At 51.8% G+C, this 26,612-nt stretch overlaps 1 protein-coding gene across 1 annotated transcript; it reads left to right on the plus strand.

Annotated features, from left to right (window-relative positions):
* On the plus strand, nucleotides 1-26,612 carry LOC132385448 (nuclear factor 7, brain-like). The gene is made up of 6 exons (XM_059957526.1): nucleotides 1-437; nucleotides 565-660; nucleotides 1,069-1,302; nucleotides 12,539-12,561; nucleotides 12,656-12,774; nucleotides 25,988-26,612. The coding sequence occupies exons 1-6, from the start codon at nucleotides 27-29 to the stop codon at nucleotides 26,518-26,520; spliced, it is 1,416 nt and encodes a 471-aa protein (XP_059813509.1). The 5' UTR covers nucleotides 1-26; the 3' UTR covers nucleotides 26,521-26,612.

Raw genomic sequence — 26,612 nt, forward strand, 5'->3', positions numbered from 1 at the left:
TGAACCGGGAAGCACCAGGAGTTAACATGGCTTCGAAAGGACAGGTCGAGAGTTTAACCGAGGAGGTAATTTGTCCCATCTGCCACGATTTCTTCACCGATCCGGTTATACTGGATTGTGGACACAACTACTGCCGTTCCTGTATCACTCGGTGTTGGGAAAGGGAGGAGAGAAACTCCTGCCCGGAATGTAGAGAGGAGTTTGCAGACCGCACCCTCAGGGTCAATCGGGCCTTGGCAAATCTGTCTGAGAAAGCTCGAAAACTAAACCTGAATCCGAAAGGGAAGGAGAGTAAACTTCACTGCGAGGAACACGAGGAAGAACTGAAGCTGTTTTGTCAGACGGACAAGAAACTGCTCTGTCTGATCTGTAGAGATTCGCGGGAACACAGGGAGCACCGCTTCCTGCCGATTAAAGAAGCTGCTACAGTCTATAAGGTAAAATCAAATCGATTTTGATCACCTGATTTTTTTTTCATTTTATATTTATTTGTATATGACAATCAATTGGCTCGACTCAGCACTGCATCTTTATTGTCTAATTCCTTCACTCTCTGTCTCCCAGCGCCGGGTTAAATCTGCGTTAGACTCTCTCACAGAAAAGAAACGCGAGCTCGAGGACGTGGAGCGGCAACAGAAAGAGAAGGTTTCTGCAGTTCGGGTGAGGCTTCCTGAGCAGAATTTCCAATGATATTGTGTAGTTTTGTTTCCTTTAATGCCGAGTAGCAGAGTATCGCAGCTCCAGTGACCTGGGTTCGATCCTGACCTCTGGTGCTTTCTGCGTGGAGTTTGCATGTTCTCCTTGAGATCACAGTGGGCCGGCATTGCCAAGAAATCTAGATGAATGTATAATTCGGGGCTGTAATTAACCCTGTGATGGCGGGTGGTCTGTGAACCAGGTGGGAGTTGATGGATCAGTGAGGAAGAATCGGTTTCAGGGAGACGTGAATGAATGGGAGTGAATATCTGAGAAATAGCATAGGGTCAGTGGGCTGAATGGTCTCCTTCAATGTCACAGGGAAATACTTAACAGCCAAATAATAAACCAGCCTCTCCTTTCATTCAACAGGAACAGTCACACAGTGTTCAGTCCCACATCACATCCCAGTTTGATGAACTGCGCCGCATTATCACCGAGAAAGAGCAGCGCGCACTCCGAGATCTCAGGGAAGAGGAGGAGAGGATTCTGAATCCAATTAAGAAAAATCTTCAAAAGATTCAAGAGAATTTAAATTCTATCCGGGAGAAAATGTCAAAGTTACAGGAACAGATGGATCAGCAAGACAATGTGACATTCCTCATGGTGAGAGATTTCAGTTTGGTTCTGTAAAAGTGCACCGACTCAGAATGATGTATTGTAACTCAGTGTGGTATTTACAGATACTATCATTGTAAACAGATTTAAACGTGACAGATGTTTTGACTGTTGTGTTCCCCAAACCGGCCTCCCACAACATCTGTACATCACAGTACAGTCTGCAACCTTCTCGGGAATGAGTTACTCTGAGCAGAGCACTGAGCTGGTGATCGTTTCCGTGATTCCCGCGTATAATATCCCCGATACTCAGAGTAACACCCAGTTACAGTCACAGGCTGTGAGTGTGTCTGGTGTGGTGGGTGTGAGGGTCACTCTGTCGATCAGTGGGAACTGAGATTGAATTTCACATTGTGACCCACACATCAGATTAAACATCCACAGTGTCTGTAAAAAGTATTCACCACCAACCCCTCCCCCGGCTTGGAAGTTTCATTGTTTTTCATGTTTCATTGTCTCAAAGTGAAAACAGATCTCTACATTAATCTAAATTAATTAGAAATATCAAACAAAATAACTGATTGCATAAGTATTCATCCCCTTGAAGTCAGTATTTAGTAGATGCATCTTTGTCAGCAATTACAACCTTGAGCCAGTGTGGATCGGTCTCTATCAGCTTTGCACATCCGGACACTGCAATCTCTCCCCATTCTTCTTTACAAAACTGCACACGCTCTGTCAGATTGCACGGGGATCGTGAGTGAACAGCCCTTGTCAATTCCAGCCACAGTTCTCAATGGATTGAGTCTGGACGCTGACTCGGCCTCTCCAGGACATTAACTTTGTTCATTTTAAGCCATTCCTGTGTAGCTTTGGCTTTATGCTTGGGGTCATTGTCTTGCTGGAGAACAAATCTTCTTCCAAGTCACAGTTCTCTTGCAGAATACATCAGGTTTTCCTCCAGGATTTCCCTGTATTTTGCTGCATTCATTTCAGTCTCTACCTTTACAAGCCTTCTAGGGCCTGCTGCAGTGAAGCATGATGCAGCCACCACCAGGCCCAAAATAGCATGTAGACTGATGGCCAAAATGCTCAATTTTGGTTTCCTCAGACCAGAGAACCTTCGTCCTGCTGGTTTCAGTCTCCCGTGTGCCTTCTGGCCAGTACCCTGTACAGTGACCTCACCAGGACCCTGTACAGTCTCCTCACCAGGACCCTGTAGTCTCCTCACCAGTACCCTGTACAGTCGCCTCACCAGTACCCCGTACAGTCTCCTCACCAGTACCCCGTACAGTCTCCTCACCGGTACCCTGTACAGTCACCTCACCAGTACCCTGTACAGTCGCCTCACCAGTACCCCGTACAGTCACCTCACCGGTACCCTGTACAGTCTCCTCACCGGTACCCTGTACAGTGACCTCACCAGTACCCTGTACAGTGACCTCACCAGTACCCTGTACAGTCTCCTCACCAGTACCCTGTACAGTCGCCTCACCAGTACCCTGTACAGTCTCCTCACCAGTACCCTGTACAGTGACCTCACCAGTACCCTGTACAGTCTCCTCACCAGTACCCTGTACAGTCTCCTCACCAGTACCCTGTACAGTCACCTCACCAGTACCCCGTACAGTCGCCTCACCAGTACCCTGTACAGTCTCCTCACCAGTACCCTGTACAGTCTCCTCACCAGTACCCTGTACAGTCTCCTCACCAGTACCCTGTACAGTCTCCTCACCAGTACCCCATACAGTGACCTCACCAGTACCCGGTACAGTCTCCTCACCAGTACCCCGTACAGTCGCCTCACCAGTACCCTGTACAGTCACCTCACCAGTACCCTGTACAGTCTCCTCACCAGTACCCTGTACAGTCTCCTCACCAGTACCCCGTACAGTCTCCTCACCAGTACCCCGTACAGTCTCCTCACCAGTACCCCGTACAGTCTCCTCACCAGTACCCCGTACAGTCTCCTCACCAGTACCCCGTACAGTCTCCTCACCAGTACCCTGTACAGTGACCTCACCAGTACCCTGTACAGTCGCCTCACCAGTACCCTGTACAGTCTCCTCACCAGTACCCTGTACAGTCTCCTCACCAGTACCCCGTACAGTCGCCTCACCAGTACCCTGTACAGTCTCCTCACCAGTACCCTGTACAGTGACCTCACCAGTACCCCGTACAGTCTCCTCACCAGTACCCCGTACAGTCTCCTCACCAGTACCCTGTACAGTCTCCTCACCAGTACCCTGTACAGTCGCCTCACCAGTACCCTGTACAGTCTCCTCACCAGTACCCTGTACAGTCATCTCACCAGTACCCTGTACAGTCTCCTCACCAGTACCCCGTACAGTCTCCTCACCAGTACCCTGTACAGTCTCCTCACCAGGACCCTGTACAGTCTCCTCACCAGTACCCCGTACAGTCTCCTCACCAGTACCCCGTACAGTCTCCTCACCAGTCCCCATGTACAGTCTCCTCACCAGTACCCCGTACAGTCTCCTCACCAGTACCCCGTACAGTCTCCTCACCAGTACCCCGTACAGTCTCCTCACCAGGACCCTGTACAGTCTCCTCACCAGTACCCCGTACAGTCTCCTCACCAGTACCCCGTACAGTCTCCTCACCAGTACCCTGTACAGTCTCCTCACCAGGACCCTGTACAGTCACCTCACCAGTACCCTGTACAGTCTCCTCACCAGTACCCTGTACAGTCTCCTCACCAGGACCCTGTACAGTCTCCTCACCAGTACCCCGTACAGTCTCCTCACCAGTACCCTGTACAGTCTCCTCACCAGTCCCCATGTACAGTCTCCTCACCAGTACCCCGTACAGTCTCCTCACCAGTACCCCGTACAGTCTCCTCACCAGTACCCTGTACAGTCTCCTCACCAGTACCCTGTACAGTCTCCTCACCAGTACCCTGTACAGTCTCCTCACCAGGACCCTGTACAGTCTCCTCACCAGGACCCTGTACAGTCTCCTCACCAGTACCCTGTACAGTCTCCTCACCAGGACCCTGTACAGTCACCTCACCAGTACCCTGTACAGTCTCCTCACCAGTACCCTGTACAGTCTCCTCACCAGGACCCTGTACAGTCTCCTCACCAGTACCCCGTACAGTCTCCTCACCAGTACCCTGTACAGTCTCCTCACCAGTCCCCATGTACAGTCTCCTCACCAGTACCCCGTACAGTCTCCTCACCAGTACCCCGTACAGTCTCCTCACCAGTACCCTGTACAGTCTCCTCACCAGTACCCTGTACAGTCTCCTCACCAGTACCCTGTACAGTCTCCTCACCAGGACCCTGTACAGTCTCCTCACCAGTACCCTGTACAGTCTCCTCACCAGTACCCTGTACAGTCACCTCACCAGGACCCTGTACAGTCTCCTCACCAGTACCCCGTACAGTCTCCTCACCAGTACCCCGTACAGTCTCCTCACCAGTACCCTGTACAGTCTCCTCACCAGTCCCCATGTACAGTCTCCTCACCAGTACCCCGTACAGTCTCCTCACCAGTACCCCGTACAGTCTCCTCACCAGTACCCTGTACAGTCTCCTCACCAGGACCCCGTACAGTCTCCTCACCAGTACCCTGTACAGTCACCTCACCAGTACCCCATACAGTCTCCTCACCAGTACCCCGTACAGTCTCCTCACCAGTACCCTGTACAGTCTCCTCACCAGTACCCTGTACAGTCTCCTCACCAGTACCCTGTACAGTCTCCTCACCAGTACCACGTACAGTGACCTCACCAGTACCCTGTACAGTCTCCTCACCAGTACCCTGTACAGTGACCTCACCAGTACCCTGTACAGTCTCCTCATCAGTACCCTGTACAGTCTCCTCACCAGTACCCTGTACAGTGACCTCACCAGTACCCTGTACAGTCTCCTCATCAGTACCCTGTACAGTCAGCTCCCCAGTACCCTGTACAGTCTCCTCACCAGTACCCTGTACAGTCACCTCACCAGTACCCTGTACAGTCTCCTCACCAGTACCCTGTACAGTGACCTCACCAGTACCCTGTACAGTCTCCTCATCAGTACCCTGTACAGTCTCCTCACCAGTACCCGGTACAGTCGCCTCACCAGTACCCGGTACAGTCGCCTCACCAGTACCCGGTACAGTCGCCTCACCAGTACCCGGTACAGTCGCCTCACCAGTACCCTGTACAGTCTCCTCACCAGTACCCTGTACAGTCGCCTCACCAGTACCCCGTACAGTCTCCTCACCAGTACCCTGTACAGTCGCCTCACCAGTACCCTGTACAGTCTCCTCACCAGTACCCTGTACAGTGACCTCACCAGTACCCTGTACAGTCTCCTCACCAGTACCCCGTACAGTCTCCTCACCAGTACCCTGTACAGTCTCCTCACCAGTCCCCATGTACAGTCTCCTCACCAGTACCCCGTACAGTGACCTCACCAGTACCCTGTACAGTCTCCTCACCAGTACCCTGTACAGTCTCCTCACCAGTACCCCGTACAGTCTCCTCACCAGTACCCCGTACAGTCTCCTCACCAGTACCCTGTACAGTCTCCTCACCAGTCCCCATGTACAGTCTCCTCACCAGTACCCTATACAGTCTCCTCACCAGTACCACGTACAGTCTCCTCACCAGTACCCCGTACAGTCTCCTCACCAGTACCCCGTACAGTCTCCTCACCAGTACCCCGTACAGTCTCCTCACCAGTACCCTGTACAGTCTCCTCACCTGTACCCTGTACAGTGACCTCACCAGTACCCTGTACAGTGACCTCACCAGTACCCTGTACAGTGACCTCACCAGTACCCTGTACAGTGACCTCACCAGTACCCTGTACAGTCTCCTCACCAGTACCCTGTACAGTCTCCTCACCAGTACCCTGTACAGTCTCCTCACCAGTACCCTGTACAGTCACCTCACCAGTACCCTGTACAGTCTCCTCACCAGTACCCCGAACAGTCTCCTCACCAGTACCCTGTACAGTCTCCTCACCAGGACCCTGTACAGTCTCCTCACCAGTACCCCGTACAGTCTCCTCACCAGTACCCTGTACAGTCTCCTCACCAGTACCCTGTACAGTCTCCTCACCAGTCCCCATGTACAGTCTCCTCACCAGTACCCTATACAGTCTCCTCACCAGTACCACGTACAGTCTCCTCACCAGTACCCCGTACAGTCTCCTCACCAGTACCCCGTACAGTCGCCTCACCAGTACCCCGTACAGTCGCCTCACCAGTACCCCGTACAGTCACCTCACCAGTACCCCGTACAGTCACCTCACCAGTACCCCGTACAGTCAGCTCACCAGTACCCCGTACAGTCGCCTCACCACTACCCTGTACAGTTACCTCACCAGTACCCTGTATAGTTGCTGCATAACCTCCCTGCTCCAGCAATGAAGGTCACATTCCCTTTGTTTTCTTTTTTTAATTACTTTATTTTCAAACATTCAAAAAGCAATAATACCAACAAGAACACATGAGCTCAGACATGTGTGAAGATAAAATGAGCAAAAAGAAAGGACATAACATTAGAGGGATGCCTGTTGTACAGAGTTCTCAAACGTGTTAAACATTAAGTCTCAATTGAGGGCCGTGAAAGATTAGCTGGGGGGAAATTGTTCATCTGCCACCGGCCTCGTCTAGGTAGGCAAGAAATGGATCCCAGATAGGCGAAAAGTTTTAATTGAATTGGTTCTCAAGAACCTGAGTCTCTCCATCTGTCAGCCGTCCATCTCCGGAGAGAAAGTGGAGAGGGTGATTTCCGTTCCCTCAGGATGAGTCTTTAGCGACAGTCATCCCAGGCATCAGGGACTGTTGTATGGTGCAGGGAAGCGTAGAGTGGATTGTGAACATCCAAAGATGGCGAGACCAGCTTCCAAGGGGAAGGATCTTTTATAGGCCTTTGAGTACCAGTCAAATATTTCCGATCAAAATCCAGTCGGTGAAGAGCAAAACCTTCCATTGACCAACAATGTCCTCCATCTGCCAGGCCCTCGGCCACTCGATTAACCGATGTAAATCTCTCTGCACAATATCCTTTTACTCCCAGTTTTGTGTCACCAGCAAACTTAGATACGTTACACTCTGTCCCCTCTTCCAGATCATTAATGTCTATCGCCAACAGTTGTGGGCCCTTCACCGACCCCTGTGACACACCCCTCACCACTGATTGCCAACCAGAGAAACATCCATGTCTCACAACTCTCTGCTTTCTATTGGTTAACTAATCCTCTATCCAGGCTAATACATCACCCCCAACTCCATGCATCCTTATTTTATGGATAAGTCTTTCATGTGGCACCTTATTGAACACCTTCTGGAAATCCAAGTAAATGACATCCATCCGTTCCCCTCTATCCACTGCGCCCGTTATATCCTCAAAGAACTCCAGTCAGTTTGTCAAACCGACCTGCCTTTGCTGAATCCATGCTGCTCTGCCTGATGGGTCCATTTCTTGCTATTTCTTCTTTAATGATAGCTTCAAGCATTTTCCCAACTACAGACATTAAATTAACTGGCCTACAGTTACCTGCCTTTTGCCTACATCCTTTTTTGAACAGTGGTGTGACATTCACCTTATTCCAATCCACTGGGACCTGCCCAGAATCTGGAGAATTTTGGTAAATTATCACGAGATTCTTTGCCACTTCTTTCAGTACCCTGGGACACATTCCAGGGGACTTATTATCTTCAGGCCCACAAGTTTGCTCAGCTCTACGTCTTGTGTTGAGGTCCTCACCTCCTATCACATCCATAACATCTCTCTTTGGCATGTTAGTTGTGTTCTCCACCATGAAGACTGACACAGAATAGTCATTCAAAGCCTCGGCCATTTTCTCATTACCCAAGCAACACACACAAATTGCTGGTGGAACGCAGCAGGCCAGGCAGCATCTATAGGAAGAAGTACAGTCGACGTTTCAGGCCGAGACTCTTCGTCAGGACATTTTACCCAATATCAATTTCCCCTTCTCGTCCTCCAAGGGACCAACATTCAGTTTGGCCATTTTCTTCTGCTTTATATAATGATAAAAACTTTTACTATCCATTTTTATATTTTGTGCTAGTTTATTTTCATTATCTATCTTCCCTTTCTTTATTGCTCGTTTAGTAGTTCTTTGTTGCTTTTTAAAGTTTTCCCAATCTTTGAGTTTCCCACTACTCTTGGCAACTTTGCACACACGAGCTTTTAGTTTGATGCCTTCCTTTATTTCCTTAGTTATCCATGGCAGGCTCTCTCCACCCTTACTGTCCTTGATTTTAACTGGAATATACTTTTGTTAAGCACTGTGACAAATCTGTTTGGAAGTCGTCCACTGTTCCTCAACCATCCCTCCTGTGTTCCCAGTCCATCCTGTACAACTTCTCCCTCCTCCCTCCCTCGTTTAGGCTTAATACACTGGTTTTAGATGAAACTATTGCACCCTCCATTTGTATGAGAAACTCACCCATAGCTTGATCACTCTTCCCAAAACGATCCTTAACTACAAATTGCTAATTTTACCTTTCTCACTGCACAAGACCAGATCCAAGACAGCACGTTCCCTTGTAGGATCAGTAACATGTTGTTCAAGACAGCTATCACATATTATTCTGTGAAGTCCTCCTCAGGCCTGCCTGGACCAACTTGATCACCCAGTTAAACTACCCCACGATAACTGCTCGTGCCTCAGATATTTCCCCGTTTATTGCCCGTGTCACTGTGATGTAATTGTTCAGTGGCCGATAGACAACTCCCACCAGTGATTTTTCCCTTTACGATTCCTAATCGCTACCCAGATGGATTCAACATTCTGCTCCTTAGATCTTGTACAGTCTCTCACTATCGCCCTGATCTCACCTTTAATTAAGAGCGTTACCCCACCTCCCTTCCCTTCCTGCCTATCCTTCCGTGTTACCTGATATCCTCGGATATTAAATTCCCAATCCTCTCCACCCTGCAACCATGTTTCTGTAATGACCATTAAACCATACCCCTTTATACTGACTGGTGCCACGACTCACTGACCTTGTTACGAATACTCTGGGCTTTCAGGTAAAGTGTCCTTACAATCCAGTAACCTTTGCATCTTTTCCACTTGTCTATTCTGCCCTTACTTTTCTCTTTTTTAACTTTTGATTTTTCTTTATCTTTGCTTTTCTCTTTTACTTTCTCCATACTAATCCGATCTGTTGGACCTACCCCCCTGCTATTTAATTTAAAGCTGAACCCGCAGTCTCAGGTATGCGATTCAGCAGGATCCGGGTCCCATCCTGGTTCAGGTGGAGCCGATCCCAACAGAACAGCTCCCTCCTTCCCCAGTACTGGTGCCAGTTTCCCGTGAATTCAAACCCACTTCCCCCACACCAATGGTGGAGCCGATCCCAATAGAACAGCTCCCTCCTTCCCCAGTACTGGTGCCAGTTTCCCGTGAATTCAAACCCACTTCCCCCACACCAATGGTGGAGCCGATCCCAATAGAACAGCTCCCTCCTTCCCCAGTACTGGTGCCAGTTTCCCATGAATTCAAACCCACTTCTCCCACACCAATGGTGGAGCCGATCCCAATGGAACAGCTCCCTCCTTCCCCAGTACTGGTGCCAGTTTCCCGTGAATTCAAACCCACTTCCCCCACACCAATGGTGGAGCCGATCCCAATAGAACAGCTCCCTCCTTGCCCAGTACTGGTGCCAGTTTCCCTTGAATTCAAACCCACTTCCCCCACACCAATGGTGGAGCCGATCCCAATAGAACAGCTCCCTCCTTCCCCAGTACTGGTGCCAGTTTCCCGTGAATTCAAACCCACTTCCCCCACACCAATGGTGGAGCCGCACACTGAGCTCTCTGAATCTTCTTAACCCTGGGCCAATTTGCAGGTGAATCCAGAGAAGACTCTGGATAAGGCTCTGCTTTATAATTTAGTCCCTAGCTACTCAAATTCCCTCAGCAGAACCTCTTTCCTCATTCTACCTACATTGTTGGTACCCACATGGACCATGACAAATGGATCTTTCCCCTCCCACTGCAACTTCCTCACGACAGATAAGATGCCCCAAACCCAGGCACCATGAAAGCAACAGAACGTTTGGGATGTTCTATCCTCACAACAGCGAACTTTGTCTAGTTCCCTGACTATACTATCCCCATCACCACTACATTTCTCTTCTCTCCCCCCCTCTTGAATGCCCCCTGTACCACTGTGCCACAGGTAGGTTGCTCATCCTTCCTACTGCCCCCACTCTCACCCACACAGGGAGCAAGAATCTCAGACCTGATGGAGAAGCTCAAGGGCTGAGGCTCCTCGATCGCCGTCTCTTGGATCCCACTACCCGCCTCACTCGCAGTCACACCCTCTTGTCCCTGACTCAGACCGAAGTTGTGGCAGATAATCTAACGGGTGTGACTACCTCCTGAAACAGAGAATCCAGGGAACCCTCCCCTCCCTGATGTACCTCCTGAAACAGAGAATCTGGGTAACCCTCCCCTCCCTGATGTACCTCCTGAAACAGAGAATCCAGGGAACCCTCCCCTCCCTGATGTACCTCCTGAAACAGAGAATCCAGGGAACCCTCCCCTCCCTGATGTACCTCCTGAAACAGAGAATCCAGGGAACCCTCCCCTCCCTGATGTACCTCCTGAAACAGAGAATCCAGGGAACCCTCCCCTCCCTGATGTACCTCCTGAAACAGAGAATCCAGGGAACCCTCCCCTCCCTGATGTACCTCCGGCACAGAGAATCCAGGGAACCCTCCCCTCCCTGATGTACCTCCGGCACAGAGAATCCAGGGAACCCTCCCCTCCCTGATGTACCTCCGGCACAGAGAATCCAGGGAACCCTCCCCTCCCTGATGTACCTCCTGAAACAGAGAATCCAGGGAACCCTCCCCTCCCTGATGTACCTCCTGAAACAGAGAATCCAGGGAACCCTCCCCTCCCTGATGTACCTCCTGAAACAGAGAATCCAGGGAGCCCTCCCCTCCCTGATGTACCTCCTGAAACAGAGAATCCAGGGAACCCTCCCCTCCCTGATGTACCTCCTGAAACAGAGAATCCAGGGAGCCCTCCCCTCCCTGATGTACCTCCTGAAACAGAGAATCCAGGGAACCCTCCCCTCCCTGATGTACCTCCTGAAACAGAGAATCCAGGGAACCCTCCCCTCCCTGATGTACCTCCTGAAACAGAGAATCCAGGGAACCCTCCCCTCCCTGATGTACCTCCTGAAAACAGAGAATCCAGGGAACCCTCCCCTCCCTGATGTGCCGCAGTGTTTGAAGCTCAGATTCCAGGTCATCAACTTTGAGCCTGAGTTCCTCGAGCTGCCGACACTCGCTGCAGATGTGGTCACCAGGACCCACAATGGGGCCCACCAGCTCCCACATCATGCAGCTACAGCACATCGCCCGATCCTGCATCATCCCTACTTTATTTAATTAGTTGTAGTTTGGTGACTTTTTATTCATCCCCTCCAAAACCTCTACCAGCTGATCAACTGTTCCTCCTCACCGAAGCCTCTTGAGGCAAAATCGGTGAACTCTGCTCTGTCCACCAGTAAACTACACTGCGAAGCAACTATTAGTCCCGCCTTGTTCGTCCTGCGACAATCCCATCACTATTCTCATCATTGGTTGTCTTTCTGTCTTTGATAAAACACGCTCAGTGCCTCTGTTACCGTGGGTGCTGGTGAACTGCTTATGCATGGCCGCTCAAAACAAGGCATAGGCCAGAAAAATATTCCTTTGCTGCCCCTGTAAGGTGAGCAAACACAAGTTATAGAAGCAGTCGTGTCTGTGATTTAAAATAGAACAAAAGAATGCTACAGGCCAAACCAGCCAAACCTCTTTCTCTCACTCTCACACTCTCCCCAACAACACGCAGAGTTGCACTGGAGTCTGTATGTGTTTATCCGGCTTCCCCATCACATTCAATCTCTGCTGTTCCACTTCAACCACTCCTGTGACAGTGAGTTCCACATTCCCTTCACTACATTTCAAGCAGAGATGCGTTCTCCACCCACACCCAATCCAATCCATCACTAATCTTAAATTCCGGCATCTGATCCTCCCTGACCTCATATCCAGAAAAACATTCGCAGCCTGTCCAGTCTTTCCCGTCAGTTTCATCCTCTCAGTTATGGGATAATTATCAACTTTCTCCCGGGTTCTGTGCCCCTTGTTACAGTCTCCCCTTTCTCCGTGTGTGTCAGCGAGAGAGAGCTGGGAAGTGGGAAATTTCAGCAGCTTGTAATAACTTGGCTCAAATTCCTGCGGTCAGGATACAGTCAGTCAATTGAGATCTGTGTTTGATTTATTTCAGGAGAACGCTCATCGGAAGAGGAGGTAAGACATGGTCTTTTCTTAAACACTGTGGATTTGTAAAATAGTTCAAATATCACTGATGTTCAGTTTATAACCAGTTGTGTAATATTTACAGGATTAGTGAAGATGTCCAGGTGCTGTCGGTGACACATTGCACCCTATCTGTTGAAAAATTTGATCACCTCTTTTTGTTGAACACAACGTTGAGAGAAATGTCTGATACAATTAAGCGAGGTAAACATTTACAGTTTCCTTTCTCCATGTCTGTGAACAATTTTAAGTGATATTTGCTCGCAAGGACTGTCTGTAACTCTGGGTGAAGGTACCACTGTCACATGGTCAGCTGGAGATGTCCGACCCCTGAACACACCAACACTGGGACACACTACACCCAATACATGCGACTGTTAGATTACCCACTGAATCCTGAACCAATTCACACTGTATAAACACACCAAGACATCACCAGGTAATAAAAGCTGGTGTCTGCCAGGTGACTGGGATTTTCAGAAAAATACATACGAGCCCTTCAGAGAAGGAAATCTGCGTCACTCGGCCTGTCTGAGCCGTCCGTGACCACAGACCCTGATTGACTCAGGTCTGCCCCCTGCTGGACTCACGAGTCTCACTATTATCAAACCCCCACATGGAAGTGTTGTCAGACTGAGCCCGGACACACCAACCAGCATTGACATTGGTCCAGATTTCATCTCGGGAGAAGCTCACACATCATAGCCGGACTGGCAAAGCTCCCTCACACACATACACAGACCGACTGGCAGATTGTGGCCAAATCCTCAACAAAGCTTCCAAGTACCTCATGACCTGCTCATCTCCTCCCCACCTCCTTCCATTTATTCCAAGGTCTATTGCCCTCCCTAATCAGATTCCTTCTTTAGACCTTTGTGTTTTCCACCTATCACATCGCAGTTTCTCACATCGTTCCCTATCATCCCCCTCTCCCCTCCACCTACCTTCTCCCTCGCCTGGACTCTCCTGGTGAGTCTTTCAGCTTTTGCTCATCCCCCTCCCTCAGCTCCTTATTCTGCATCCTGTTGCCTTCCTCTCCAGTCCGGGTGAAGGGTCTCAGCCCGAAGTGTTCATTTCCCTCCGTAAACCGTGCGTGACTCGAGTTTGTCTGGCGTTTTGTGTGTGTGGCCGGCAAGATTCCGGTTGTGAGGGAACCCAGTGACTGAGACTCCAGAGCCACCAGGATAGAGAGATCCAAAGATTCACACCCCTCTGCGAGAAGAAAGTTCTCCTCTTCTCCATCCTGAATGACATTTCCCTTATTCAGAGTCGGTGAGCCCTGGTTCCAGACTCCTCGGCCAAGGGAAACATTCTCCCTGCGTCCAGCCCGTCGAGTCTTGTTAGAAATTTATACCTTTCCATGGAATTCCTCAACACAGCCAGGCTCCAGGGTGAGATTCCTCAGGAGGATGATCTGGGAAGGGGTTTGGCAGAAGTTTATTCACGGGGACAACAACACACAGTTGTGGCCAGTAAACTGTGAACCTTCTGTGGTTGTTCACTGAGGCTCCAGTTACAGCTTTCGTTCACTTTATTTCTCCTCTCCCCACAAATCTGACTGCACGGAGATTTGATCATTTCAGAAACCGGCACCTCCCTACACTGAATCCCCAGTGTTTCTGCGGCTGTCAGATCCTCGTTCCCTCCCCTCGGGTGGATCTTTTATCGAGTTGAGAAACAGGACATTCAGTGAAAAGCTGCAGCAACACCCCCACATCCTCTGTCGATATCTCATTCCAGTCACTGAGATATAAACATGGAATGAAGTTCATGTGGACAATGTCTATCACCGTATTCTGAACAATCCTTTCTGTCCCCTCATCAAAGAAAAATTAATTAAATTTGTGAGTCACTATTTCCCGGGTATAAACAGTGTTGACTATCCTGACTCAGTCCCTGCCTTTCCAAATGCTGGTAAATCTGTCTCTCAGTGTCCATTCCAGTAATTGTCCCACCACTGATGTTAGGCTCAGTGGCCTGGAGTTCCCTGGCTTGACCTTCCTGTCCTTCTGAACTCCAGACAACACCTGAGCCACCCTCCTGTCTTCCAGCAGCTCACCTGGGGTGAAATGTGAAGCAAATTTATCCTCCAGGGCCCTGGAATTGGTTCCCCAGTCTGGAGGTATCAGACAGAGCAGATCACGGTCTGGGGCTCATCCACCTCTAATACCTCCAGCACCTTCGCTTTTGCACTGTGATATGTTCCGGGACATTACTGTTCGTTTTCCTTAATTCCTCAGCTTCCGTGACCCTCTCCCTGGGACATATTCATTTAAAACCTCCCCCCTCTCCTTTATCGATGACCACATTGATCCTCAGGGTGACCTGTTCGAGTCAGGGTGTCATACATTTGACCCAATGACCATGCAGACTGTGTTGCCCAGTGAGCTGGTGATATCTGCCCACATTCGGTCCAAAACCCAATAAAACTCTTCAATCCATGTGCGATCCACTGTAGATTCTTTTAAACGTTGCTTATTTCCATCAGCTCATTCCAAATATGCACCACCCTGTGTGTGAAGAAAAGTTCCTGATGTCCCTTTTAAATCCATCGCCTCTGATCATCAACCTTTGCACTCCTGTTCTTCACACACCCTCCCTGGGGAAAATCCCTAATGTGGAGGGGATGGGAACCGGAGTGATAGGACTGAGGAAGGGGCAGTTGATATACAAGTTGATGCATTGTGTAGTGGGACTGTGAGGAAGAACAGGCAGATGATGGGACAGAATTGCAGTCGGTGGGTTGAGCTGCAGTCAAACGGGGCAAAATCAGAAAGAGTGACCGATACAGGACTGAAGGTGAATGCATTAGGTACAGAGAATAAGGTAGATGATCTTGTAGCATAGTTAGAGACGTGTGACATCATGGGCACCACTGAATCGTGGCTGAAAGAAGATCATAGTTGGGAGCTGAACATCCAAGGATACACATTGCATCGAAAGGACCGGCAGGTAGGCAGAGTGGGTGTGGTGGCTCTGTTGGTAAAAATTGAAATCAAATCCTCAGAAAGAGGTGACACGGGATTGGAAGGTTTGGATTCTTGTGGGTCGAGCTAAGAGACTGCAAAGGGAAAAAGACCCTGTTGGGAGTTAGACACATTCCTCCGAACAGTGGCCTGGATATGGGATATACATCACAATGGGAGATAAAAAGGTCCTGTAATACGGGCAACGTTCCGATAACTGTGGGGGATTTCAATATGTAACTGGGTTGGGAAAATCTAGTTGAGCTGGAGCCTAAGAAATGGAATTTGGAGGATGTCTATAAGATGGCTTTTAGAGCAGCTTGTGCTCGAGCATACAAGGAGATCGGGTATTCTGCATTGAGTGTTGTGTAATGAACTGAATTTGATTGGGGACCTTAAGGTAAAGGAACCTTTAGTAGATGGTGATCATCACATGAGAGAATTCACCCTGCAGATTAACAGGGAGGAGAGGTGAGAGATGATAATAACTGTTCCTGAACCTAGTGGTGTGAGTCCTGAGGCTCCTGTACCTTCTTCCTAATGGCAGCAGTGAGAAGAGAGCATGGCCTGGGTGGTGGCCATTTCACATTCCAAATATGAAGAAGAATTCTAAAGGGAGAATGAGGCAAACACACCTGAAATAAAAGCAAGAGGGCATAGAATACAGCAAAGAAATAGTGATGTTAGAGCATTGAAATCTTTTAAACGTCAACAGAAAGCAACTGAAAAAAGGAATGAGGAGAGAAAAGATGAAATATGAAAGTTATCTGGCAAATAATATAGAAGAGGATATGAAAAGATTTTCAGATACATAAAGAGTAAAAGAGAGGTGACGGTCTATGATAATGCCGGGTGTATGATAATGCATTTTGGTGAAAGGAACAATAGTGCAGACTGTTATCCAAATGGGGAGAAAATTCAAACATCAGAGGTGCAGAGGGATTTAGTGGTCCTCATGCAAGACTCCCCGAAGGTTAATTTACGGGTGGAGTCTGTGGTAAAGATGGCAAATGCAATGTTGGTGTAACTCTTGCTTCGGCTAGCGGCTTAATATTGGGGGTGACAGTCCTCAGCCCGGCCAAACTTAAGAAATCTCACTTGGGTGGATACTGCGTGATGTGTTCCTGTTACAAATCAGTACCCCGCAATAACAGACAGTACAGAATATGTGATTAAACAATCGAGCTTTATAATTCTTAATAATTGCTCCTATCTCAGAAAGGATGTGTTGTCATTGGAGAGAGTTCAGAGAAGGTTCACGAGGATGATTCCAGTAGTTAAAGGGTTAACACATGGGGAGTGTTTGTCAGCTTTGGGCCTGTACTCACTGGAATTTAGGAGGATGTGGGGGATCTCGTGAAACCTACCGAATGTTGAAAGTACTCGATAGGGTGGATGTGGAGAGGATGCTTCCTATGGTGGGAGTGTCCAGAACTCGAGGGCACAGCCTCATAATTGAGGGGTGACCCTTTCGAACAGAGATGAGGAGGAATTTTTTTAGTCAGAGTGTAGTGAATCTGTGGAATATTCTGCCACAGAGAGCTGTGGAGGACAAGACCATGGGTATATTTAAAGTGAAAATTGATCGTTTTCTGATTGGTCGGTTTGTGGAGAGGGCAGATGTAGTAGGTTTGAGTGGGATCTGGGATAGGCCAAGATGGAATGGCTGAGCAGACTCGATGGGCTGAATGGCCTAATTCTGCTCCTTTATCTTATGGTCCTCTGGTCTATTATTAGGATAGGGGGCACAGTGGTGAGCACAACGTTTCACAGTACAGGTGACAAGGGTTCAATTCCCACTGCTGCCCGCACGGAGTTTGTACGTTCTCCCCGGGACCGTGTGGGTTTCCTCCGTGTGCTCCGGTTTCCTCCCACAGTCCAGAGATGTACCGGTTGGTCGGTCATTGTAAATTGTCCCGTGATGCGTCTGGGATTAAATCAGGGGATTGCTGTGTGGTGTGGATCGAAGGGCTGGAAGGGCCGATTCCCCTCTGTGTCTATTAAACTGATCCTTAATGAAAAACCCTGCATCCAGACAGAGAGTGGAGTGTGTGGGTGATGAGGGGCCGTGTGGGAGGGGGTTTGTGGGAAGGGGGACAAAGATCCCTTATAAATCATTCCCCTCTGTGTCTATTAAACTGATCCTTAATGAAAAACCCTGCATCCAGACAGAGAGTGGAGTGTGTGGGTGATGAGGGGCCGTGTGGGAGGGGGTTTGTGGGAAGGGGGACAAAGATCCCTTATAAATCATTCCCCTCTGTGTCTATTAAACTGATCCTTAATGAAAAACCCTGCATCCAGACAGAGAGTGGAGTGTGTGGGTGATGAGGGGCCGTGTGGGAGGGGGTTTGTGGGAAGGGGGACAAAGATCCCTTGTAAATCATTCCATTCTCACCTTAAATCTACACCCTCTGGTTTTGGACACCTTATTCTGGAAAAAGACACACTATCAATGCCCCCTATGAGTTTATATACTTTGACCAGGGGTCACCCCTACACTCCAGGGAAATAGCCCCAGCTTATCCACTCTCATTTTAAGGCAAACCCTCCAGTCCTGGTAACATCCGCCTGAAGCTTCCTGTCCAGTGTGATGACATCCGTCCCATAGTCCGGGAACCAGGAATGCCACAGTACTCCGAGTGTGGTCTACCCTCGATGTCAACGGATGGACAACCAGCATCCCCAGCGGCCTCTCCCCTGGTCCCGGGGCCGCGCTGCCCGAGTCTCCCCCCGATCCCCGGGGCCGCGCTGCCCGAGTCTCCCCCGATCCCCGGGGCCGCGCTGCCCGACACCCCCCCCCCCCCCCGATCCCAGGGCCGCGCTGCCCGAGTCTCCTCCCGATCCCCGGGGCTCACCCCTCCTCAGTCCACAGTCACCTCAGACTCCTCATCATCCCTCATCCCTCCTCAGTCCACAGTCACCTCAGACTCATCATCATCCCTCACCCCTCCTCAGTCCACAGTCACCTCAGACTCGTCCCATCATCCCTCACCGCTCCTCAGTCCACAGTCACCTCAGACTCCTCATCATCCCTCACCCCTCCTCAGTCCGGTCACCTCAGACTCCTCATCATCCCTCACCCCTCCTCAGTCCACAGTCACCTCAGACTCCTCATCATCCCTCACCGCTCCTCAGTCCAGTCACCTCAGAGTCCTCATCATCCCTCACCCCCCTCAGTCCACAGTCACCTCAGACTCCACATCATCCCTCACCCCTCCTCAGTCCACAGTCACCTCAGACTCCTCAGCAACCCTCACCCCTCCTCAGTCCACAGTCACCTCAGACTCCTCATCATCCTTCACCCCTCCTCAGTCCACAGTCACCTCAGACTCTTCATCATCCCTCACCCTCCTCATTCCACAGTCACCTCAGACTCGTCTCATCATCCCTCACCTCTCCTCAGTCCACAGTCACCTCAGACTCGTCTCATCATCCCTCACCCCTCCTCAGTCCACAGTCACCTCAGACTCGTCTCATCATCCTCACCCTCCCCAGTCCACAGTCACCTCAGACTCGTCTCATCATCCCTCTCCCCTCCTCAGTCCACAGTCACCTCAGACTCCTCATCATCCCTCACCCCTCCTCAGTCCACAGTCACCTCAGACTCATCTCATCATCCTCACCCTCCCCAGTCCACAGTCACCTCAGACTCGTCTCATCATCCCTCACCCTCCTCAGTCCACAGTCACCTCAGACTCGTCTCATCGTTCCTCTCCCCTCCTCAGTCCACAGTCACCTCAGACCAGTCCTATCATCCCTCACTCCTCCTCAGCCCAGTCACCTCATACTCGTCATCCCTCACCCCTCCTCAGTCCAGTCACCTCAACTCGTCATCCCTCACCCCTCCTCAGTCCAGTCACCTCAGACTCGTCATCACTCACCCCTCCTCAGTCCACAGTCACCTCAGACTCATCATCCCTCACCCCTCCTCAGTCACCAATCACCTCAGACTCGTCTCATCATCCCTCACCCCACCTCAGTCCACAGTCACCTCAGACTCGTCCCACCATCCCTCACCCCACCTCAGTCCACAGTCACCTCAGACTCGTCTCATCATCCCTCACCCCTCCTCAATCCACACACCTCAGACTCCTCATCATCCCTCACCCCTCCTCAGTCTGCAGTCACCTCAGACTCCTCATCATCCCTCACCCCTCCTCAGTCCACAGTCACCTCAGACTCATCCTCCCTCACACCTCCTCAGTCCACAGTCACCTCAGACTCGTCATCACTCACCCCTCCTCAGTCCACAATCACCTCAGACTCGTCTCATCATCCCTCACCCCTCCTCAGTCCACAGTCACCTCAGACTCGTCTCATCATCCCTCACCCCTCCTCAGTCCACAGTCACCTCAGACTCGTCTCATCATCCCTCACCCCTTCTCAGTCCACAGTCACCTCAGACTCGTCTCATCATCCCTCATCCCTACTCGGTCCACAATCACCTCAGACTCGTCTCATCATCCCTCACCCCTTCTCAGTCCACAATCACCTCAGACTCGTCTCATCATCCCTCACCCCTCCTCAGTCCACAGTCACCTCAGACTCCTCATCATCCCTCACCCCTCCTCAGTCCACAGTCACCTCAGACTCGTCTCATCATCCCTCACCCCTTCTCAGTCCACAGTCACCTCAGACTCGTCTCATCATCCCTCACCCCTCCTCAGTCCACAGTCACATCAGACTCATCTCCTCATCCCTCACCCCTCCTCAGTCCACAGTCACCTCAGACTCGTCTCATCATTCCTCACCCCTCCTCAGTCCACAGTCACCTCATACTCGTCCAATCTTCCCTCACCCCTCCTCAGTCCACAGTCACCTCAGAGTCGTCTCATCATCCCTCACCCTCCTCAGTCCACAGTCACATCAGTCGTCTCATCATCCCTCACCTCTCCTCAGTCCATAGTCACCTCAGACTCATCATCATCCCTCACCCCTCCTCAGACCACAGTCACCTCAGACTCATCATCCCTCACCCCTCCTCAGTCCACAGTCACCTCAGACTCGTCATCCCTCACCCCTCCTCAGTCCACAGTCACCTCAGACTCATCTCATCATCCCTCACCCCTCCTCAGTCACCAATCATCTCAGACTTGTCTCATCATCCCTCACCCCACCTCAGTCCACAGTCACCTCAGACTAGTCCCACCATCCCTCATCCCTCCTCAATCCACACACCTCAGACTCCTCATCATCCCTCACCCCTCCTCAATCCACACACCTCAGACTCCTCATCATCCCTCACCCCTCCTCAGTCCGCAGTCACCTCAGACTCCTCATCATCCCTCACCCCTCCTCAGTCCACAGTCACCTCAGACTCATCCTCCCTCACCCCTCCTCAGTCCACAGTCACCTCAGACTCGTCTCATCATCCCTCACCAATCCTCAGTCCACAGTCACCTCAGACTCGTCTCATCATCCCTCACCCCTTCTCAGTCCACAGTCACCTCAGACTCGTCTCATCATCCCTCATCCCTACTCGGTCCACAATCACCTCAGACTCGTCTCATCATCCCTCACCCCTTCTCAGTCCACGTTCACCTCAGACTCGTCTCATCATCCCTCACCCCTACTCGGTCCACAATCGCCTCAGACTCGTCTCATCATCCCTCACCCCTTCTCAGTCCACAGTCACCTCAGACTCATCATCCCTCACCCCTCCTCAATCCATAGTCACCTCAGACTCATCATCATCCCTCACCCCTCCTCAGACCACAGTCACCTCAGACTCATCATCCCTCACCCCTCCTCAGTCCACAGTCACCTCAGACTCGTCATCCCTCACCCCTCCTCAGTCCACTGTCACCTCAGACTCATCTCATCATCCCTCACCCCTCCTCAGTCACCAATCACCTCAGACTCCTCACAATCTCTGACCCCTCCTCATTCCACAGTCACCTCAGACTCGTCTCATCATCCCTCAACCTCCTCATTCCACAGTCACCTCAGACTCGTCTCATCATCCCTCACCCCTCCTCAATCCACAGTCACCTCGGACTCGTCTCATCATCCCTCACCCCTCCTCAATCCACAGTCACCTCAGACTCATCATCCCTCACCCCTCCTCAGTCTGCAGTCACCTCAGACTCCTCATCATCCCTCACCCCTCCTCAGTCTGCAGTCACCTCAGACTCCTCATCATACCTCACCCCTCCTGAGTCCACAGTCACCTCAGACTCCGCACAATCCCTCACCCCGCCTCAGTCCACAGTCACCTCAGACTCGTCTCTTCATCCCTCACCCCTCCTCAGTCCTCAGTCACCTCAGACTCGTACCATCATCCCTCACCCCTCCTCAGTCCACAGTCACCTCAGACTCGCCACATCATCCCTCAACCTCCTCAGTCCACAGTCACCTCAGACTCGTCTCTTCATCCCTCACCCCTCCTCAGTCCTCAGTCACCTCAGACTCGTACCATCATCCCTCACCCCTCCTCAGTCCTCAGTCACCTCAGACTCGTACCATCATCCCTCACCCCTCCTCAGTCCACAGTCACCTCAGACTCGTCTCATCATCCCTCTCCCCTCCTCAGTCCACAGTCACCTCAGACTCGTCTCATCATCCCTCAACCTCCTCAGTCCACAGTCACCTCAGACTCGTCTCTTCATCCCTCACCCCTCCTCAGTCCTCAGTCACCTCAGACTCGTACCATCATCCCTCACCCCTCCTCAGTCCACAGTCACCTCAGACTCGCCACATCATCCCTCAACCTCCTCAGTCCACAGTCACCTCAGACTCGTCTCTTCATCCCTCACCCCTCCTCAGTCACCTCAGACTCGTACCATCATCCCTCACCCCTCCTAAGTCCTCAGTCACCTCAGACTCGTACCATCATCCCTCACCCCTCCTCAGTCCACAGTCACCTCAGACTCGTCTCATCATCCCTCTCCCCTCCTCAGTCCACAGTCACCTCAGACTCGTCACACCATCCCTCACCCTCTTCAGTCCATAATCACCTCAGACTCGTCTCATCATCCCTCTCCACTCCTCAGTCCACAGTCAACTCAGACTCGTCTCATCATCCCTCACCCCTCCTCAGTCCACAGTCACCTCAGACTCGTCTCATCATCCCTCACCCCTCCTCAGTCCACATTCACTTCAGACTCCTCATCATCCTTCACCCCTCCTCAGTCCACAGTCACCTCAGACTCGCCTCATCATCCCTCAACCTCCTCAGTCCACAGTCACCTCAGACTCGTCTCATCATCCCTCACCCCTCCTCAGTCCACAGTCACCTCAGACTCGTCTCATCATCCCTCACCCCTCCTCAGTCCACAGTCACCTCAGACTCGTCTCATCATCCCTCACCCTCCACAGTCCACATTCACCTCAGACTCATCATCATCCCTCACCTCTCCACAGTCCACATTCACCTCAGACTCATCATCATCCCTCACCCCTCCTCAGTCCACAGTCACCTCAGACTCGTCTCATCATCCCTCACCCCTCCTCAGTCCACAGTCACCTCAGACTCCTGATCATCCCTCACCCCTCCTCAGTCCACAGTCACCTCAGACTCCTCATCATCCCTCACCCCTCCTGTCCACAGTCACCTCAGTCTCCTCATCATCCCTCACCCCTCCTCAGTCCACAGTCACCTCAGACTCATCTCATCATCCCTCACCCCTCCTCAGTCCTCAGTCACCTCAGACTCGCCACATCATCCCTCAACCTCCTCAGTCCACAGTCACCTCAGACTCGTCTCTTCATCCCTCACCCCTCCTCAGTCCTCAGTCACCTCAGACTCGTACCATCATCCCTCACCCCTCCTCAGTCCTCAGTCACCTCAGACTCGTACCATCATCCCTCACCCCTCCTCAGTCCACAGTCACCTCAGACTCGTCTCATCATCCCTCTCCCCTCCTCAGTCCACAGTCACCTCAGACTCGTCTCATCATCCCTCAACCTCCTCAGTCCACAGTCACCTCAGACTCGTCTCTTCATCCCTCACCCCTCCTCAGTCCTCAGTCACCTCAGACTCGTACCATCATCCCTCACCCCTCCTCAGTCCACAGTCACCTCAGACTCGCCACATCATCCCTCAACCTCCTCAGTCCACAGTCACCTCAGACTCGTCTCTTCATCCCTCACCCCTCCTCAGTCACCTCAGACTCGTACCATCATCCCTCACCCCTCCTAAGTCCTCAGTCACCTCAGACTCGTACCATCATCCCTCACCCCTCCTCAGTCCACAGTCACCTCAGACTCGTCTCATCATCCCTCTCCCCTCCTCAGTCCACAGTCACCTCAGACTCGTCACACCATCCCTCACCCTCTTCAGTCCATAATCACCTCAGACTCGTCTCATCATCCCTCTCCACTCCTCAGTCCACAGTCAACTCAGACTCGTCTCATCATCCCTCACCCCTCCTCAGTCCACAGTCACCTCAGACTCGTCTCATCATCCCTCACCCCTCCTCAGTCCACATTCACTTCAGACTCCTCATCATCCTTCACCCCTCCTCAGTCCACAGTCACCTCAGACTCGCCTCATCATCCCTCAAACTCCTCAGTCCACAGTCACCTCAGACTCGTCTCATCATCCCTCACCCCTCCTCAGTCCACAGTCACCTCAGACTCGTCTCATCATCCCTCACCCCTCCTCAGTCCACAGTCACCTCAGACTCGTCTCATCATCCCTCACCCTCCACAGTCCACATTCACCTCAGACTCATCATCATCCCTCACCTCTCCACAGTCCACATTCACCTCAGACTCATCATCATCCCTCACCCCTCCTCAGTCCACAGTCACCTCAGACTCGTCTCATCATCCCTCACCCCTCCTCAGTCCACAGTCACCTCAGACTCCTGATCATCCCTCACCCCTCCTCAGTCCACAGTCACCTCAGACTCCTCATCATCCCTCACCCCTCCTGTCCACAGTCACCTCAGTCTCCTCATCATCCCTCACCCCTCCTCAGTCCACAGTCACCTCAGACTCATCTCATCATCCCTCACCCCTCCTCAGTCCACAGTCACCTCAGACTCGTCTCATCATCCCTCACCCCTCCTCAGTCCACAGTCACCTCAGACTCGTCTCATCATCCCTCAACCTCCTCAGTCCCGAGTCACCTCAGACTCGTCTCAACATCCCTCACCCCTCCTCAGTCCACAGTCACCTCAGACTCATCTCATCATCCCTCACCCCTCCACAGTCCACATTCACCTCAGAATCATCTCTTCATCCCTCACCCCTCCTCAGACCACAGTCACCTCAGACTCATCATCCCTCACCCCTCCTCAGTCCACAGTCACCTCAGACTCGTCTCATCATCCCTCACCCCTCCTCAGTCCACAGTCACCTCAGACTCGTCTCATCATCCCTCACCCCTCCTCAGTCCACAGTCACCTCAGACTCGTCTCATCATCCCTCACCCCTCCTCAGTCCACAGTCACCTCAGACTCGTCTCATCATCCCTCACCCCTCCTCAGTCCACAGTCACCTCAGACTCGTCCCATCATCCCTCACCCCTCCTCAGTCCACAGTCACCTCAGACTCGCCTCATCATCCCTCAACCTCCTCAGTCCACAGTCACCTCAGGCTCGTCTCATCATCCCTCACCCCTCCTCAGTCCACAGTCACCTCAGACTCGTCTCATCATCCCTCACCCCTCCTCAGTCCACAGTCACCTCAGACTCGTCCCATCATCCCTCACCCCTCCTCAGTCCACAGTCACCTCAGACTCATCATCCCTCACCCCTCCTCAGTCCACAGTCACCTCAGACTCGTCTCATCATCCCTCACCCCTCCTCAGTCCACAGTCACCTCAGACTCGTCTCATCATCCCTCACCCCTCCTCAGTCCACAGTCACCTCAGACTCGTCCCATCATCCCTCACCCCTCCTCAGTCCACAGTCACCTCAGACTCGCCTCATCATCCCTCAACCTCCTCAGTCCACAGTCACCTCAGGCTCGTCTCATCATCCCTCACCGCTCCTCAGTCCACAGTCACCTCAGACTCCTCATCATCCCTCACCCTCCTCAGTCCACCGTCACCTCAGACTCGTCTCATCATCCCTCAACCTCCTCAGTCCACAGTCACCTCAGGCTCGTCTCATCATCCCTCACCCCTCCTCAGTCCACAGTCATCTCAGACTCCTCATCATCCCTCACCCTCCTCAGTCCACCGTCACCTCAGCCTCCGCCTATTCCCTCACCCCTCCTCAGTCCACAATCACCTCAGACTCCACTCATCATCCCTCTCCTCTCCTCAGTCCAGTCACCTCAGGCGCGTCTCATCATCACTCACCCCTCTGGGAAAAACCCCGGGAAAGGTTCCTGTCGCTACCCGACTGTGCGAGTTTCCCTCGGACCCGGGACTGCCCTGCCAGAGTCTCCCCCCGATTTCCGGGGCCGCGCTGCCCGAATCTCCCCCCGATCCCGGGGCCGCGCTCCCGGATTCTCCCCCGATCCCCGGGAACTCTCTAATTCTCTGCTTCTCCCCCCAGTCTCTGTCACCCTGGATGTGGAAACGGCGAGTCCGGTGCTCGAGATGTCTGAGGATCGGAAGAGTGTGAAATGGACCGGGACCGGGACCCGGAGGAATCTCCCTGACACCGGGAAGAGATTCACAGACTGGGCTTGTGTGCTGGGATCGGAGGGATTCACATCGGGGAGACATTACTGGGAGGTGACGGGGAATCTGTGGTGGTGTCTGGGAGTCGCCGCAGAGTCTGTGCAGAGGAAGGGATTGTTTAGTCTGAGACCGGAGACCGGATTCTGGACCATCGCGCGGCGTGATGACATGATGTGGGTTCTCACCTCCCCTGCGTCCCGTCTCCCGGCCGGTCCCATCCCCAGGAGGGTGGGAGTTTATCTCAGTTACGAGTCCGGGACAGTTTCATTTTACAACGCAGAGACCAAGTCCCATCTCCACACCTTCAGTGGAAATAAATTCACAGAGAAACTTTATCCTTTCTTCTCCACTGGATATAAAAACGAATGGCTGAGAACCTGCTCCGGTTCCGCTCCGGGACTGTAAACGGGTCGGGTCCAGGACCGGAGTCAGGAGTAAGTCAGTGTAAATATAAATGTGCAGAGAGTGAAATAAACAGGAAGTGAGAATTATCGATC

The sequence above is a fragment of the Hypanus sabinus genome, assembly GCF_030144855.1.
Source record: "Hypanus sabinus isolate sHypSab1 chromosome 5 unlocalized genomic scaffold, sHypSab1.hap1 SUPER_5_unloc_4, whole genome shotgun sequence".
NCBI classification, from domain to species: domain Eukaryota; kingdom Metazoa; phylum Chordata; class Chondrichthyes; order Myliobatiformes; family Dasyatidae; genus Hypanus; species Hypanus sabinus.

Coding starts and splice junctions, on each gene's coding strand:
- LOC132385448 (XM_059957526.1), top strand. CDS start 27: ATGGCTTCGAAAGGACAGGTCGAGAGTTTAACCGAGGAGGTAATTTGT. Junction 438..564: donor AAGCTGCTACAGTCTATAAG/GTAAAATCAAAT, acceptor TCTGTCTCCCAG/CGCCGGGTTAAATCTGCGTT. Junction 12,562..12,655: donor AACGCTCATCGGAAGAGGAG/GTAAGACATGGT, acceptor TAATATTTACAG/GATTAGTGAAGATGTCCAGG.